Source organism: Hemicordylus capensis, chromosome 5 (assembly GCF_027244095.1).
Source record: "Hemicordylus capensis ecotype Gifberg chromosome 5, rHemCap1.1.pri, whole genome shotgun sequence".
NCBI classification, from domain to species: Eukaryota; Metazoa; Chordata; class Lepidosauria; order Squamata; family Cordylidae; genus Hemicordylus; species Hemicordylus capensis.
Window position 1 is genome coordinate 141,570,817 of NC_069661.1, and position 19,616 is coordinate 141,590,432.

Here is a 19,616-nt window from a genome sequence, read left to right on the forward strand (position 1 = left end):
TAACAAGAGATCTAAGCCAGGCTCAAAAGGAGAGTTCTTACTTGTCTTATGCTCTTGAGACTAGGGGATGTCTTGAGCAGGCCTGAACAACTCAAATCGTTCAGTGGGCCAGAACCAACCAGGACATGGTGTGGGGGCCAAGGTCAACTTGCACCACTTCAATTATTTTTAAAAAATATTAAATTTAATGAAAGACAAAGGCATTGAAACTAGTAAAATTTGATTCCAGAATCAGAACAGTAGTTCGACAATGTGCTAAATAAAGATGAAATAAGAGTCTTATTTAGCATATTTTTATACCGCTCTGTATATAAATTTCTGGGCGGTTTACAATATTAAACACTATAAAACTTAATAATAAAGATTATTGGGCAGCCTCCCAACTAAGTTAGTCATGGCTACTAAGCACCATGGATAGCAAGAGACCAGTTAGTCTCGCTTGGTTGAAGTCTCATTTTAGTGGGAGTTAGTTGTGACTGACTAGTCTGGGTTATGGTGAACCCTTAGCCCTGACTAAGCACCACTGTAAACAAGGAGCCGAGTTGGCTGTCACTCACTTCAGTCTTAATCATTTCAGTGGGAGTTAGTTTTGACTAACTTTGGATGCTACCCACAAGTTTACCAGTTACTTGTGTGTTGTGGCAGGAGCTGAAGCAAACCAGAGCCCATCTCCTTTCATGTCAGGCTTGCATCAAAGGAATTGGGCTCCGGTGGGTGAAGCCGGCTCTAGTCCACAATTTCCCCCTGCCACCAGTCTTTAAGGTGCTATAAAGCATAATCAGGGTTCTTTAACAGACCAGCATGCTACCCCACACCCCCTATAATTTTGTCTTTGTCCCACTGAGTTCAAATGGAGTTGCACTTGGATTCATCAAAACATTTTGCATGGCCTTCAGATTCAGAGCCTCAAACAGAAGCTCCCTTGCTCCTTCATGCTGCTGCCCACCACAGCTTGCTCTCGTAATGACGCTTCCTGCCAGTGTTTGCCCTTAACCCACTGTTGCTTATTAGTTGCTCTTATAATTCTTCTAACAGCCAGCACTTCCTCTTAGAAGCTGGTTGATAATCACAATCTGGATCATACACACTCTGTGCAGCTGTTATTTGTTTTGGAGAAAAGGCTCATGTTGGCACCATTGGCTAAAGATTACAGTATTCTGCATCCTGGACCCCCACCACCTCTCACTGCTCCTTGCCCCACCACTGCCTCTCACCACACTGTTCCACATCCAGTGGGCTCCCGGGCAGTGGGAAGGAGGAAGCTACCATTCAGGGCTTTCTTCCTTACCCCTTGCAAAAAGCTGCTTGGATGCAGAGGGAAAGAGGAAAGGTGGCCTGCTGGGCTGTTGCCTCCTCCTCCTCGTGGCTCCTGCTACTTGTTGCCATCTCTTGCCTCCCTTTGCCATGCTGTTCCTCATGCAGCAGGCTCCTGGACGGCAGGAAAGAAGAAACTCCTATTCAGGGCTTTGCTCCTTCCTTTCCTCCAAAATGGTCTCTTGGATACAGAGCAGCATGGAGTGCAAGAGGAAAGCCTAAACAGCAGCCTTCTCTTTCTGCCTGAACTGGCAACAAATGAATGACACATGCTCATCCTTAGGATGGTAGCTGGCACCCAGGGGTACCTGCCACCCAAACCCCAAAGCAATCGGACACTCGTAGGATATTTTTTTCTCATAGGGTATAATGGGACTCGAACCAGCCCATTATTCCCTATTGTGGAGCACCCATGGGTGCCAACCATGCAAACCCTGAAGCAATTGGCCACCCCTATGATTTTTTATGAATATTTGAAATATTTTAAATTTTCTCATAGGGTATAATGGGACCCAAACCAGCCCATATCCCCTATTGTGGAGCACCTAGGGGCATAAAAGTGGGGTGGGTGGTAGAAAACCAGGGCTGCCTACTATCCACAAAGTTCAAAGGCAATCAGACACTCCTCTGATTATTGGTGAATTTTAAAATTATTTTGGAATTCCTCATAGAGAATAATGAGGATTGCTGCAAATGTATAGCTTCACGTCGAGGAGAAAGGCACCCTCTTTGCACTAGACCACCACTCACTCTGGGCCACCCCAGCACCCCACAAGTGGCTTTAAGGTTTTTCTCCATTGGGAAGAATGCAGCTTTCAGTAGCCCCATAACTGCACATGGGTGCATTGGGGTGGCCCAGAGCGAGGGTGCCAACCACCTCCATGGGTAGCTAACCCATGGGGTACTGGGTTTTGTTGTTTCTGAGGTGTTCTGAGTGTAGATTCTTTGGTAGCATATAAGATTTTCAATGACAAACCATGAATCCACTCTCATCTGCTAACCTTAAAGACACATAAACTTCAAAAATCACTTAAAAACCAGCCTTTTGCCCAATTCCTTTCAAATAATTCTGATAGCTTCCTGGGCACACTTGGGCACTACTACCCACCACACTCTGCTCTAGGCCACCCCTTTCTCCCCGACATGAAGCTATACATTTGCTGCAATCCTCATTATTCTCTATGAGGAATTCCAAAATAATTTTAAAATTCACCAATAATCGGAGGAGTGTCTGATTGCCTTTGAACTTTGTGGATAGTAGACACCCCTGGTTTTCTACCACCCCCCTAGGTGCTCCACAATAGGGGATATGGGCTGGTTTGGGTCCCATTATACCCTATGAGAAAATAAAAATAAATTTCAAAAATTCATAAAAAATCGTACGAGTGTCCGATTGCTTTGGGGTTTGGGTGGCAGGTACCCCTGGGTGCCAGCTACCATCCTACCAATTTTTGGATGTCCAAACCAGTTCAAATTCGAACCGAACCAGGGGGAGGTTCGAGCAAAACCAAAACCGAACCACCCCCTCCTGGTTCTAACCTGTTTCGAATTCGAACCGAACCGCGCCAACTGGTTTTGTGCACATCCCAACCAGATAGTAATCTAGTTTTCACCAGATAGGACAATGGCAGCAAAACCTAGTAAACAACCAACAGAGTACCACCATCCAGTGTTGACCAAGAGACCAAATCGAGCATATGACGCACAACGTGCCTGGGACCAGAGTTCAATTGAGACAAGCGTGTGTGTGTGTGTGTGTGTATGTACACACACACACACACACACACACACACACACACACACACACTCACTCCTTTACAGACCCATGAGGGATTTTGAGCCAAACAGCCTGGTCCTCACCCTCATTATCCCCCAAAGGGGCAACCCCCTTTGGTGTCACCCCTTCTGTGGCAGTCCCACTGGTGGCGGGCCTGCCACCACAGGCAGCATTCCTATAAAGGTCCAAAGCTGGGTAGGTGATCCCATGAACTGCTGAGTCTCTCAGGAGCTGGTCCCAGTCCTGCACACGCTCCCCACAGGTGTTACACAGAGGCATCAGGCAGCGGCCCCACAGGGGAAGCAGGAGCAGGCAGGTATCAGCAGAAGGCGCCAACAGCACCCATCTGGCCTCTCAACCCAGGCAGCACTGGATGGAAAGCAGATGGGCTCTTCCTCTCCTCTGCTGGGCTTTCTTTTGAAATGGGCACATGTCTTTTTCCTATCCTTTCTTATTGGCTTTCATAAAAAAGACATTCAGGGCGCTAAAGTAAAATGTTTTACAATACAGTACTATCTTCATTTATGTTCAAAGAACTATACTCCCCACCAACACATCTTAAGATCTATGCAGTCACAATATCTTCTATGGATGATGTAGGAAAAAGCATTTGGTTTGTAACTCCCCCTCCCCCCCCCGTTTTCTAAATCTTAAGAATAGGGCCTTATTGCTCTGTGCTGACAGATATTTGTAATACTTATTCAAGTGGTGTTCATAAGTAAATAATTCAGATTCCTTGGGCCTGATTGTATAGTACTGAATCTGAGTGGATACAGGCCAGGACTTGACTAATGGAAAATGGGAAGTAAATAGCTGATATCCATTGCAAAGGAAATCATGGAGAACTAAGTGCAATGAGACCAAAAATAGTTGTTGTTTTAAAATCCTCCAAAAAGAGACACTTTAGTTTTGTTAATTAGCTGAGAGATTTTGGCAGTATCAAGCACCTAAACTGCTTGTTCCACATGTTCTGCAAAGACTAATCTTGTTTATTTATTATTTCTGTGTAAACTACCCTGAGCCATTTTTGGAAGGGCGGTATAGAAATCGAATTCTTCATCATGATCATCATCATCAAGGACCAATGCTTATTATTATCCCATTCCCTTAACCGAGCAATTCCCAGTATGCTAGCTTATTGCAGCTCACAGGAGCCTTATTTATTTATTGCAAGTACCTGCCCATGGAGTCACGGCTCTTGGCTTCCCTACTTAGGCACTTACGGGCAGAACAGTGACTTTACAGACATACAAGAAAGTGAGCTCTTCTGTAGACAGATAACTTTTAGATTCTGTTCACATATCATAAAAACCCGGATGATCCTGATTTCAAGCAACTTTCCCTAGCCTAGAAATGAACAGTGGTGTGCACATTAAGGAATAACTATTGAACTAGGCCTGACTCATGCACCCAAAAAGCTTTACTTCTGGTCTAAAAGAGCAAAGGGTGTTGCCAAGCCATACTTCGTAATTAAGGAAAAGGCTTCTTCGATATTGAAAGTTGGGGAAAGGTGGTCTTAAGAGATGTGCCAGCCTAGAATTAAGGCTGTTAAGAGATTTGAAACCTATTTCAAATCCTACTTTAGCGAACCGTAGCTAAGATTAGTTCTAACACAAGCCTTTCCAATTTTTATGGAGGTACAGTACAGGAACACCTCAGTATTTGCAGGAGTTAAATTCTCAGCTAGTGCCATGTATACCAAAACCACAACTACCAAGACATTACATCAGTGGAATCGTGTGGGTTAGGTTCTGAATGCCAAGGAAAATTGCAAAAAATGGGCAAAAAGCACAAACTCAAATATAGTGCCCTACCATGCTCGGTGAGTTCCCAGCATTCCAGCAATGCTCCCCAAAAGTTCTGCCATTTTTTGGTGGAAAATCACAATTTTAAGCATTTATTTATTTTGAAAATGAGCCTCAAAATGGCGGCCAGAAATGACCTCCAGAGGATATGCAGATTTGACCCTTTTAAATTGCCATTTCCCCCCTCATATATAGAGGCCAAGCGGTTGTATCCGCTACCTTTAACTTAGTGAGGTCATTCACACAATCAACAGCTGTGTTCTTCCCAGGTTTGAAAGCTGTGTTTTTTCCCAATTTTCAGTGGTGTGGAAGCAAAGTAAGAGGAAAACCTGGGTAGAAGTGATTGTTTGGAAGCAAGGTAGCTTTCCCTCCTACCTTGCTTCCACACAACTGAAAATTGGGAGCACATACAGCTCCCAAACCCAGGTAGATCAAGGTGTTGTTTTTTTTGACTGTGTAAATGACCTCTCTGTGTGTAAGAGCTCTGTGACTGCCTAGATTTGTTGTTTGTGAATACTACACAAGGTCTTTAAAAAGGTGCTGCTTTTCACTAAACAAGTAGCTTAATAAGAAATTTTATTTATTTAACACATTTGTATACCACCCTAAACACAATTTTATGTGTGAATTTTGTGTGTTTAATGTGAACTTGGGTAGGGACCCTCTCAAATGCATGGTACCGATAAGAAGTGTGTTGCTGTACATATATTGAACATAATGAGAAAATATGTACGTACTATGCAGCAGTGAAATGACTTGACTAGCAAGCCAGAGGTTGCTGGTTTGAATCCCTGCTGGTATGTTTCCGAGACTACGGGGAACACCTATATCGGGCAGCAGTGATATAGGAGGAAGGTGCTGAAAGGCATCATCTCACACTGTGCAGGAGGAGGCAATGGTAAACCTCTCCTGTAATCTACCAAAGACTCAGGGCTCTGTGGCCACCAGGAGTCAACATGGACTCAATGGCATACTTTACCTTTACAGAGTTGTACATATGTACACTGCACAAATTGTGCATGTGCTGAGCATAACGTGTGGACAGGACTTGAGTCTAACCCTATGTACCAGATAGTACTGTCTGCTCTTGCAAACTGTGGTTCTCCCCCATCTTTCTGGTCTAATGTTCATCTTAAAAAAGAGTATTCTGTACATCAGATTGACTTCATCAGATTGACTTCATTAAAACAAGGAACAGAATAATCTTTAAATTGGTACATGGATTAAATGGAAATTATTAGTGGGTGCCTTAATTAAAACATAGCAGCATGTTGTCAAAAGCCAAACTTGGATTATTTGCATTTGTGCTCTCATCAGTCCTTATTTGTTTGTTCTAGGTTATGCTTCCTTTCGCTTTGCATTTTCCCTCAAGCACTCAAGGCAGGGAGCTGCCTTGAAGTAGTTATGAGAGAAAGTTACTTTCCTTGGCTGAGCAGATTTTATCTAGAAGTTCCGTGTCTATATGTTCTAAAATTATGGTTTGTTTTAAGAGTACATCAAATAGCAGTTAAATTATTGCTGGGTGGGTATGTGTGATGGAGAGTGAGCAGCTATATTTCTGTGTTTTCCTGTCAGTAAAGCCCACTTACTGAAGCTTGAGAAAGAAGGGGTGGGGGCTGCTTTTTTCAGCTGTCAACTAGTTATAAAGGTGTATTTATTCAGATTCTTTTCTTGCACAAACTTGATAATGGATTCATACATGATTGCTGTCATGTTTGTCAATATGTTTCTGAGAAAAATACGAAGTGCTGGTTATTGCCTATAAAGCCCTTTATTAACAGCTTGGATCCAGGGTACTTAAGAGAGCGCTGTCTTTGTCATGAACCCTGCCGCTTACTGAGATCACATGGGACAGTTTGATTATGGCTGCCACCAGCTCCGTTGGTGACACAGGACTGGGCCTTTTCTGGCTGCCCCGGGGCTTTGGAATATTCTCCCTGTTAGTATGAGAGCATCTCCATTTCTGGCTGCCTTTAAAAAAAAAAAAATCATGCAAGACATCTGTTTTCTTGGGTCTCGTGCTAAAATCCTCTTAATTTTTGTGTTAAAACTATTTTTAAACTTTATGCTTTTATATTGTGTTAATTGTTTCAGTTCTATTTGATTTAAGTTGTGTAAAGTGCCTTGAGATTGAGGTGTGAGGCAGTTTATAACAGAAATAAATAAATGAATAACAAATGTAGCATTATTGAAAATGAGAGAAAGGAGTAGGAAAACATGCATTTGGACACTGCCTGTGATGGATGCTTTCAAACGGGAAATTGACAGAGGGAGTACTACTCAGGTCCTTTTGTATCTCCTGGCAGTTTTCTATACTATCAAACATTGTATCCTTCTGGACTGTCTGAGAGGGTTGGGAGTAGGATTTGCAGTGGTTCTGATTTGCACTGATTTGCAGTGGTTCTGCTCCTACCGCTTGAGATGATTCCAGATGAAGTCTCTTTGAGACAGTTGTTCTTTCAAAAAGTGAAAAATATGGCGTTCTCCAGGGCTCCATACTGGGAGAGATCATTCAGGAGATTTGGTGCAGGGTGTTACCAGTATCCTGATGGCACCCAAATCTATTTCTCCATGTCACAGCCATTGGGAAAAGGCAGAACCTTGCTAAACACCTGCCTGGAGGCAGTGATGGACTGGATGAGGAATAACAAACTGAGACTGAATCCAAATAAGATGGTGGTGCTTATTGTGCAGGATCAGAACTCAGGATAGTGTTTTGATCTTTTGGTTCTGGACAGGGTTAACTCCCCCAGAAGGAACAGTTATGCAGACTAGGAGTGCTTCTGGATCCAAACCTCTCTCTGGTGTCTCAGGCTGAAGCAGTCACCAGAGGTGCTTTCTATTGGCTTTGGCTGATACACCCAGCTGTATTTGTTACTTGAGATAAACGTCCTCAAAACAGTAGTACATATGCTGGTAACCTCCAGACTGCAATGTGCTTTATGTGGGGCTGCCTTTATATGTCCAATTGGTGCAAAATGTGGTAGCCAAGTTGGTCTCTGGGTTATCTTGAAAAGGCCATTATTACTCCTATATTAAAAGAACTACACTGGCTACCAATATGTTTCCAGGCAAAATACAAGGTGCTGGTTATAACCTGTAAACCTCTAAACAGCTTAGGCCCAGGGCATTTAAGAGAACGTCTCCTTTACTATGAGCCCCATCACTCATTGAGATTGTCCAGAGAGGTCTGTCTGTGTTTGCCACCAGTTCATCTGGTGGCCACTCGGGGATGGCACTTCTGTTGCCACCCCAGTACTTTAGAATGCACTCCCTGCTGAAATAAGAGCCTCTCAATCTCTGACAGCTTTAAAAAAAAAAGTCTTTAAAGACACATTTATTCACCCAAGCTTTTAACTAGAACTGTGATTTGAATTGTGTTTTTGTGGTGGTTTACAAATATAACAAACAAATAAAATTTGTGAACAGCATTATGTGTAGTTTCCTCAAAGAACCTTTTGGTTTTAAAAACAGTGCATAGCCTGGGTCCAGTCTAGAGAATTCACCAATTCTCAGGGGCTTAGCTAGGCCAGAGGGGGCCAGTGTTCTCTCCCTGGCAGCCCCTCAGATTGAGGGAGAAAATGAAGAAAATAGGGAGGGGTGGGGGCAGGTTCCTGGAAACCATCCACTCAATTATAGCTACATTCTTGCCAGTTCTGTAAGGTAGATGTAAGATGGGGCAGACATTAGGTAGTTAAGGAGCTATTAGCGGCTTCTGGGCTTAGCTTAGGCCTGCTGTGTAATTGCTGGTTTTTAAATGTCGTTGTGGCTGTGGGATGAACCCAGGTAAATGCAGTTCCCAGGGTGTGATTTAGAATCATGCATGATGTTATGCTGAATTTATTAACGCATAACAAACTTTTTTTTTAAAGCTTAAAAGTGAACTAGCAAGGAATTTTTGGAAATTGAAAGCTTTATTTGGGCGGAGGTTTCTGAGGCTGATTTTCAGTTGGATTTGTGTGTTTTTTTCCACCTAATTCCTCTGTATGTAATGATTGGCCAGTGTACTTAGCTTGCATATCTGTGACTTCGTAGCCCTGTTCGCACACATGCAACCCGTATTCTGCATCCACATGTATGGATCTGTCTGTACATACAGTTCACACATTCAGTGCATGTACAGTAGTCCACTTCCTATTTATGCCCTGCATTTGAGAGCACCTGGACCCAAGTTCATGTTCAGAGTGAACACAGATAACAGTCACTCACACAAAAGAATGCATACTTGTACAGACATGTTCACAGTATGGCATAATATCTGAACAGGGCTTATGTTAGTGATTTATTTTGATAGCTTACTGTAATTGTAAGTCATTTCAAGAGCTCAATGAGCAATGGAGTAAAAAGCTCAACAAGTGTTTGACATTACTGGTGGAAAGCATGTATATGCTTGCAATTAAACTACAAGCTGAATGGATCAAAGAATAAATTTTAGATTATTCTGAAGTTTATTATTATTATTATTATTAATTATTCAATTTCTATACCGCCCTTCCAGAAATGGCTCAGGGTGGTTTACACAGAGAAATAAACAAGATGGAACCCTGTCCCCAAAGGGCTCACAATCTAAATGTATACTAATGTGTATACATTATGTAACTGGGATTTTAAAAGCAAGGAAAGTTCCTTGCATGTATTGGAATTGTCAGGACTCTAATTTTGTCTATCTTGGCCACTCTGGGAAGAGCAGCGGGTTCCAAGTTCCCTCCCTGGCATTTCCAAGATAGGGCTGAGAGAGATTCCTGCCTGCAACCTTGAAGAAGCTGCTGCCAGTTTAGCTGGACCAATAGGTCTGACTCAGTATATGACAACTTCCTATGTTCCTATGGAAGTTAGAAAAGTCCCAGTAAAATTAGCTGTGTAAAGAAGTACACAATCAATATGGTTCAACTGACTTCCAGTGAGTGGTTTTTGACATGGGTTGCTGCAAGTGTTAAATGGAAATTTTAAGGCCAAATTTGCACAGTGATGTTGGGAAACCAAAATTGAAGGTACATTCTCAACCTAAATGAAAGTTCTATGTACAGAAGTAGTATACCTCTGAATCAGTGTTGCCTATAAGATGTGCACATGTGCACGCATTAGGGGTGTGCACAAAATGGATTTTGCATTTTGTTTCTAGCTCAAAATGAAATGCAAAACAGCGGAAATGTTGCATCAAAACAGCAGTAGAACAGACTGTTTTAACAAAACGAACTCAACACATTTTGAATATTTTGGCCATAAGGAACAATGGGGAAAATCCCAAAATACCCCATTGTTTCCCATGGGTAGCTCCTAGGGATACCAAAGTGGGTTGGGTGGTAGGGCATGCTACCTACCTACCACCCAACCTACAAATGAAATGGGCAAGCAGGCAATTTAAGCAAGATTTTAACCTTTTTCCCACACTCCCATAGTTAAAAATTGGTTAATTGCCTGCTTGCCCATTTATTTGGTGGGTTGGGTGGTAGGTAGCACCCATCATGCCCTACCACTCCAACCCACACAGTCCCTAAGAGCTACCCATGGGCAACAATAGGGTATTTCTAGTTGCCCTATGGCTGGCACATGCTGCACTCTGTGCACACACAGGTTTTGCATTGCAATTTGCTCACAGTAAAAGGAATCTGTCCCTCCCAACACAGAACACACATTTCAAATACAGTCCAAAAATGGACAAAAAAGAATCGTTGACCCATAATCCACTGCCAGTGAAGCACAAGGTAGTTTCAGGGCCAGACATGGAGCTCACCATCACCAAGATTATTTATTTATTTATACACACACACAGCTGCTACTGTCCATTTCGTGCTACAACATTGTTCTCACAAACAAAACAAACCACAACTCAAGGAAGGAAGGCGCCCAAGTTCTGCCTTTGTCAATCTGAGATCCAGCAAAACCAGATTGTTATAGCAGCAATAGCACAGCATATTATACTCAGTGTTGAGAAAATAATATGAATACAATGAATATTTATATACTGCTTTTCAACAAAATTTACCAAAGCGGTTTACATAGGGATAAATAAAATGGCTCTCTGTCCCCAAAGGGCTCACAATCTTTAAAAACAGAACAAAAGATAAGCAATAGCCATTGGAGGGATGCTGTACCACAAAATCAAACCTTCCTTGATTCCTTCCTCCTGAAAGGCACAGTGTAAGGGTTATCTGTTTCCCAGTCCCTTTGAATACATTTTGAAATTACCTTCTATGTCCCTCGCCCCAGCCAATGGGGCGGCCTTGCCCATGACAACACTTGATTGACTTTGTATGATAACTAGCCAACCAAGAAGCAAGGAGATTGCAAGCCAATCGGCAATGGAAAGAACAGGCCTCCAAAATGGTGCCTCATTGAAACTTCTCAATCGGAATGTGGTGGTTGTTTCCCGAGCTCAAAACAGGTCTTTTATTTAAAGGGCATTTTGTTTTGAGCTTGAAATGGCTCAGTTTGAGTCAAAACACTTCAGTGTAGATGTTCTGTACATCTCTAGCACACGCGCATAAGGTTTTGATGTCTGCTCAGTTAATTTTAAATCCTGCTGAATCGGAAAGACCCCACTTTGAATGCATGTTTGCACACACTGCCTTGATACTGCTGTCCAGAACCAAACTCATTCTGCATACAGATGAAAACAATTAGAGCGAACGCTGCTGAATACTAAGATGCTGGGAACAAGCAGGGGTCGGGGAGGACTGGAGCCATCTTCATGCCTCGCTTTCAGCATCCTAGAGGCATCTGGCTGGCCACTATTGAAAATTGAATTAAAAACTAGATGGACCCTCAGCAAGGCCTTACTACTACTTTTACTGATAAAGCACTTTTCATACACAACTCAAAGTGTGTAGGCTGACATGTGGCAAGCAGCTGGACTGTGGCCCTTTCTGGGAACACTTGCTGGACCTCTAGACCTGCCTTACATCCATGTAATGATCATACTTCTTTAAGTGGTACTCTGAGTACTCCCAGGAAATGTAGCATGTGTGGAGCTAACCTATGTTGTGTTGTGATAGCTGGATTAATTAGGAAGTGATTTCCTAAAATATTAAATTCTGTACTGAAATTTTGAGTGCAGGTTCTTATCTATGTGGTCGCTAAGAGTTGACAACCACTTGACAGCACTTAATCAATCAATCTTCCTTAGCTGCTTCTTTCATTCTACAACTGATGAATTGCTCTTTTTGTCCATCCACCCGCTGGACGCACACCCTTATTGGGATGCAACTGATATCACTTTTACAGGACTGTGTAACAATCTTGAAATGTGTAGAACCATTTAAATGTTCAATGTATAAGTGAGGCAGGAAAGATGCACCTGGAAATCAATGCAGGCATTACTGCCTGGTTCAAATTCCTTGGGAGGTTAGATTCTGCCTCATTTTCAAGACACAGAGCAACTAGAACACTTGTGGTGCTTGTGGCCTAATAAATGTTAATGTTCCTCTGTAGTGTCTCATTTTGTTCAGCATTGGCCTCATCTGTTGCAAAACCGGCAAAAGCAAAGGAACTGCCAAATCCGTTTGGAAAGAATCTGAACAGCCAGTGACCCTTGGCTTTGGCTGGTTTTCAGGCTGAAATTCTTAGTGGTTTTGCTTCCCTGTTCTACCCAGGTGTGTGTTTGTGTGTGTATTAACTAGATAAGATGGCTTAACATTTTAAAATTCATGATGAAATATTCTTTGGTCTAGTCAAGTATCAGCTGTTTGTATAGGGAAATTAACCAGCAGGTGTGCAGCAAATATCAAGCAAGTAACATGAATTATCCATTAACAGTGTACCCTGGCATGAAGATCTCTTATCTGCTTCCTAATACCTTGAACAAGCAAGACTTCATTAATCTTTTGCTCTTTGTTTCCTTTTAATAAGCATGTAGTATTGTTGGATAGGCCATAAAATATTCTTAACTAGAAAGTTTGTCCCGAGTGTGATTTGTATTGGGTGGGGTACTATTTAAAAAATAAAATGCATAAAAACGCCAGTTGTCATATCCTGTATTAAAAAGCTGACTGCATGCTATAGTTTTAGAATACTGCTCTATAGGATTTAGAAGAACCATAGCTTTGTGGTGTGTGTGTGTGTGTGTGTACACACACACACACACACACACACACACACGCACACACACACAGTGTTCATAGGCTGTTAGGGTGTCTGAATTCTGTAGCACTTTCTGCCTGTACATCTACCAATAAGAAAAACAAAACTCTGTGATTTGAATGAATTGTGGACTTTTCATAAACCATTGCATATGTTTGGGCAGGGGTATAGACTTCTTCAATTTCCCAGTGGTGGGGGGCACTAGGCTGAACCTGGGAAAGGTGCATGCAAGCTTACTCTAAACTACTATGCAGTCTACACTAACTTTCACATATAGTCCTATACTTTATTGCCTACATATTGAATCCCCCAAAAAAACGTATTACAGTGCTTTTTAAAGGGAAACTTGGAACTTCACAGTGGCGTGTGATCGAAATTCTCTCCTGCACACTGCACACTTTAGTTATTGGAGATTAATTTTGTTGCTGATCAGGTTAGGATTCTGTTTCCTCCAGTGACTATCATAAGGACTGGACATAGATGGAGAAGGGAAATAAATTTGCATGAGCATTCTTATGAATGCTTCTACACTTCAGCTTCAGATATTTCCCTCAAAGTAATCAAACTGCTTGCAGTATCAAAGTCTTGGATTCTGGAGGAGTTTGAACCCACTTCAGATTATCAGTCATTTTTTACGTCAGCTAACATAATAAAACTCTTTTCACGGCCAGAATATTAGAAATTGCCCGCCCTATTTTATTTCATGAATTAAAACAAACTTATTGCAGCTATCCAGAGAGCACCAGTTAGAAGAAATACATCATATAGCCATTGCTAGAATTCTTCCACACTTCTTGAATGTATTACTTCTGATTGGTTGGATGTGCTCTGATTCTTATGTCCAACTCCCAAGAGGAAAAGAATTGTTCCTCCTGTAGGCAGGGCAGACCTTCTGAGGCCCTGATGAGTAAATGGATTCCTCAATAATGTATTGACCAGAATCTGTCAATCTACTTCCCTCTAGGGATGTGCAAAAAATTTCGGGCACAGAACAATCTGTGCCCGAAACGAACAATTTTGGGTGATTCGGGGCCGAACCGAATCACCCCCGATGTCCCCCGATATTTTTCGGGCACGAGCCGAATCACCCGAATTTCGGACCCAAAAAATTCGGGTGATTCGGTTCATGGTTGATTTTTGGCAATTTTTTGAAGTTTTAGTGACTTTGGGGCAGTTCGGGGGCATAGCATGGGATCTGGGCAAAAGGAGTGGGATGGGGTGGTAGTGCCTAATGGGTGCAGGCTGCCACCCCAATTTCAGGGGGATTGGGCAAAGGGCTGATTTTTGGCAAATTTCTGAAATTTTCATGTCTTTGGGGCAGATTGGGGCATATTGGGGCAGAAAGTGGGGCCTGGGGCAGAATAGTGGGGTGGGGTGGTAGTGCCTAATGGGTGGAGGCTACCACCCCAATTTCAGGGGGATTGGGTAGAGGGCTGATTTTTTGAGAATTTTTGAAGTTTGGGTGTCTTTGGGGCAGATTGGGGGCAAAAAGTGGATCTGCCCCAAAGGAGTGGGGTGGGCTGGTAGATAGTGCCTAATGGGTGGAGGCTACCACCCATCCCCAATTTAAGAGTGATTGGGCAGAGGGGTGAATTTTGGTGAATTTATTTTTATGAGGTTTGTCTTCATAAGGTGAAGTGTGCTAAATTGATTACTTCCTCATATTATTCATAGTAAAGGAAAGTGTGAAAAAGTGAAAGTGGGGTCATGAGAGTTGTTTAATTGAAAAAAATCTCATTTGCTATGATAGAATGAGAATTCACACCTCAGAAAAAACTGAAAAAAACAATCCAAGTCCCCAGATGACCTTTCCCAGTAGTTTCATGTAGACGTTAAACAGCACGGGGGGCAAAACCAAACCCTGCGAGACGCCATAAACCAATGGCCACAGAGCTGAGCAGTAGTCTCCCAGCACCGCCTTCTGGACTCTTCCCCCAAGAAACAACCGAAGCCACTCCAAAGCAGTGCCTCCAATCCCTTTACTCATGAGATGGTCTAGAAGGATACCATGGTCAATGGTATCTAACACCACTGAGAAGTCCAGAAGAACTAACAGAGACTCACTCCCCCTGTCAAACTCCTGGTGTAGGTCATCCACTAGAGTGAACAAGGCAGTTTCAGTCCCATATCCAGGATGGAAGCCAGGTTGAAAAGGGTCTAGATAATCCATATCCAAAATGCTCTGCAGATGGGATGCCACCACACGCTCTGTCACCTTGCCCAAGAAGTGGAGGTTAGAAAATGGTCTATAGTTGTCTAGGTTGGAGGAATCAAGGGAGGTCTTTTTAAAATAATGGTCTTACCATCACCTTCTTGAGGCATGGTGGTAGCTTGCCCCCCCCCCATGAGGCATTGATTATAGCCTCCAATCATCTACCTGTATCCTCTCTGGCAGATTTTATTAGCCACAAAGGGCAAGGGTCAAGAGTGCAAGATGTTGCCCACACACTGCGCAGAATCCTGTCTACATGTGCAATAAATATCAATGCCATTGTCTCTTTGCTGCTAAGAAACGGAAGGACGGTGCTGGGGAGAGACTAGAACCCACGAGCCTTTGGGGACAGAGAACTGTGGGAATTATTTTGCCAGTGAATTTAAGCCATAGAAGCTGGAAAACTGCCAGCCCATAACTGTGCCCTGTAATCGGCTGAGCATCTCTCAATATGGTTCAGAAAGGATTTTTCCCATTAGCTGCTGAAAATATTTCACATGTCAGTGGTTCATAAAAGGATAAAGTAATTAGAAATACTTCTTGCTGTGTGTGCTGAAGTCTTTCCCTTACTTATAGGTGCCATGGCTGCTGAGGATTTATCATCTCTGCCCAGAAAATTCAGAATTTTCTTCACTTTAAACTTGGATCAAAATGAGTAAATGAAATTTAATTCTATTACATTTAACTTGCAGCAGTAATGATTTTTTGCTCTAAAATGTTACCTTTTACTATATATAGCAGCAGGGGAAAGAAAATATTCCTTGTTTCTGATTAAGAAATCAAGACATCAGTGTAATTCGCTAGACTTAGTTTTTAAATGAGCTGTGCAGTGAAAATACCAATGATAAATATATGAAAGAGAGGCTCGGCTCTTACGTATACTTAAAAGCACAGCCTTGAAGGTATAAAATGAATGTATTTTACAAGATAGAAATAATCAACCTTTCCCATCTCTCCTATAGCCTCCTATCTGCAACTTGCAATACAGGCACTTTCAGACTTAAACGCCTAACTTACGAACGATCCGTACTTAAAAACAAAGCTCTATAACATATTAAATTAATGAAGTCTGTAACCTACAAATGCCAGCCTGCACATACAAACAAGTCATCCTTCACAGAAACGATATGTGTTCAGAGTTATGGACATCTAACTTAGAAATGAATTTTTGGAACACAACCCATTTGTAAGTTGGGGACTCCCTGTATATACCATCTTCTCTCTCCACCCCTCCCTTGTCCAGGGGAACATTTTCCCAGGTAACTGAGCAGAAGATCTTTAGTAAATCGGTGATGGTTCACATGTTAGCTTCAGTACATATATAATCTGTGTACAGTATGTGTCCAGATCTGTACATATGCTGCACAGTTATTTGCACTATGCCTCAAGAAAGCATTTTTAAAAGTGTGGGGAGAGATCTTCCCTGTGATTAGAAATGCTGGGGTGCCCTGGTTACTGAACTCCTGAACAGGGCTTTAGTGCAGCATAGCTGCTAAGATAATAGAGCTGTCAAGTACCCAGTTGAAATGTCCCTTATGCCATGAACTTGCTAGATAATTTTAGGCAAACCCACTATTTCTCAGTTTCAGTGCCTGTTCTCCACGCTACTCAGATCCCCATCTGCAATATATGATGATGATGATGCAAGGATTTCTGAGATGCCATGTGAAGTAGTGTTATAAATGCTACCTAATATACAGAGTAGTTGCATATTTCTAATAGTGCCTTTTTAAAGATCTGTCTTGTTAAGGAAAGAGAATGTCCAATATTAAACAGTTTACTCTCATTGGAAAAAGTCAAATAGGACTGCTAAATGCAGAGTGCGGCTAAAACCACAGCTACATTATGCAAAGTTTCTTGGGGGGGGGAAGACGGCATTCAGATAGCTAGCGCATGGAGTTGCATCACTCCATCAAAACCCATAAAAAGAGTGTGTCCATTGTCAGGAAATGGGGAACTAGATTCTGCTATCCAGCATTTGAGAAGTGAATTTAGGTGATCAAAGCACTTCATAAAATCTTCATAATTCCTTACAAACAGCTCTATAAGGTAGGCCAGCATTATTATCATTGAACTGCAGTTAGAGTTACTGATTCTGACAAAAACAAAATTGTTTGGCTTGGGTAGGGGTTTTGTTTATACCAGTTAGCATTCTTTTAAATAGTGAAGCTGGAGTGTGTGTGTGTGTGTGAGAGAGAGAGAGAGGGTAAAATCAGCATAATTTTTCTTCATGTGGAAGCTTAACACTGTGTTTGTTCATATATGCTGCTGCATGAGGGACTGCAGGTGGTTCTTCCATAACTTTCCCACAGCTCTGACCCGAGAGAATGGTGTGGTAGGCAGAATAATGATGTGTTATCTATGGGGATTGCTCCCAGACCTGCTTCCTCAATGGACCCGGCCCTTCTTGGGTACTGGAATTCTTTTTAGTAGAGAGTTGGCAATCCTGGGTGGGGAGTTTAGAAAAGTGTGGATTGCCTGCAATCACCTTGGATAATCCCATCTCTCTTTACAACAAACTTATAAATTTCCAGCCTGTAATAATAAAGTGCGTGTGGAAACCCTATGAGAGACTTCTTTTTGTAAAAGGCTCAAGACTGCTTTTTTATGAAGCATTCACTAACTTGGAGGTAAATCTGTTTTCTTGCTGCTTTTAGAATGTCAACATTCTTTTTAAAAGGATTTGATATTATAATGCATTTTAAAATCTTATCTTATCCGTATCTCTCCCTGGGCATGATTTACCAGGGAAAGGTGTCTAGCAAATGATACTAGTAATATGCTAGGCTCATGTATTCAGCTATTACGTTTGGGTGCTGGTAGGACATCCCTTTAGCAGGAAAGTTGAGAAACAAAAGATATTGTAAACTAGATTGTGTGTGAACCACAGCAGTTGTTGAAACTTAAGCAATTTATGACGAAATATCTGTTCTGCAGAGGAGAAGGGAAAGCCTGTTTTGCCTCAGGACGGTGTTTGGCTAGAATTATGCTGAGTTCAAACTCATTTGTTCATACAATATTAAAAGATACTAGCTGGGCGCAGAGTATCTGCGCCCCTAGTTTGGCCTAGCCATGTTCTCCCGCTCACCCGACTGCCAGCCGCCAGCAGCACGGCTCCGCTGGCAGCTGCTCGCAAACTCTCGCGAGAGCTGCCACTCATGGGATTAGCGACAGGTACGTCTAAAAGAAATAAATATAAAGAAGATTGCTCATACAACTAAGAGAGTGCCTTTGTCATGAACCCTGTTGCCTATTAAGATCAACTGGAGAGGTCCAGTTACGATTGCCACTGGTTCGTTTGGTGGCGACTCAGGACCAGGCATTATCTGTGGCTGCTCTGGGGCTTTGGAATATGCTCCCTGTCAAAATAAGAGCATCACCATCTCTGATTGCTTTTAGGAAGACCTCAAGACCTATTTTCTCAGGCTTTTAAAATGAAACTAATTTTAAACTGTTTAATTTTTATCCCATGGAATTGGGTTAACTTCCTTTTGTGAAATTGGTTTTTATAAATGTGATATTGTTTCTATAAATATATTATTTATAAATATGATAAATATTATGTATAAAGCTGAATTTACCATGAATAGTGTAGGAGCTCTATATAAACACAATGGGACCTGCCGATGAAGTGGGCATCTCAATGGTGCAAATAAATATTCATATCTATTTGGACTCCATGAGGACAGTGTAGGCATTAGAGAGAGAAAAGAGAAGGATTTATTTTTTTTGAAGTGTGCGTGTGTGTGTGTGTGTGTGTGTGTGTGTTCTGTAGGATTCTGGGATGTGTACTACTTGCATCTTGAGAGTGGCGGCTGTTCTTACAATACCAGTTCAGTAATATTTGAACCCAAAGATCATGTGAGATGACCCAGGGAAATAACTGCAGCTTGGCCCTTTTCTTGGGATCTTGCTGTTCTAATAAGATAGGAATGGTGTGGGAACTGCAACTATCAGACTGTCCATGTTTAATACACCCAAATTATTTTTCCTTTGTATTAACATTCACAAAAATGTCTTAAATTTCTCTTATGCAAACTGACTCAGTACAGGCTGCCCTAACCTTTCCACTGCTGAGGTATGGAGGAGTAAAGCCTTAAAAAATAAAGTAAAATAAAATGTAAAGCTATTTTCTTACACAGTGTAGGAGGGTCCATGACAATGGGTTGTATTCCTCTACTTGTTCTATTTAGAAAGAAGTCAGGATTGGTCTTGGGTAGCTAGTTCAGATAAACAGGAAGCTGGTCCAGCCCCCTTACCCAGCAGGCAGTGGGAAAGAGAAAATTGATTTTTCTCCAGTTTATACTCGAGGCATCAGACTAAAATTCCCTAATCTGCTATCTGGAAGTAGCAACAACAATTCCTAATGACACCAAGCTGTTTTCTGTTACTCTTATGCAAACGGCTTCTGCTTCAAAACCCCTCAAGT

The 19,616-nt window shown here is 42.0% G+C and overlaps 1 protein-coding gene across 5 annotated transcripts in view; it reads left to right on the top strand.

Annotated features, from left to right (window-relative positions):
* The window catches only part of FAM107B (family with sequence similarity 107 member B), a 114,976-nt gene that overhangs the window by 70,213 nt on the left and 25,147 nt on the right, over window positions 1-19,616 (top strand). The window contains exon 2 of one of the 5 annotated variants that reach the window (XM_053251386.1): window positions 15,764-15,842. The exons of the other annotated variants lie outside the window; for them this stretch is intronic. Coding sequence (XP_053107361.1) covers window positions 15,839-15,842 — 4 coding nt within the window. The 5' untranslated portion in view covers window positions 15,764-15,838. The remainder of the gene's footprint in view (window positions 1-15,763; window positions 15,843-19,616) is intronic. 5 annotated transcript variants of the gene reach the window in all.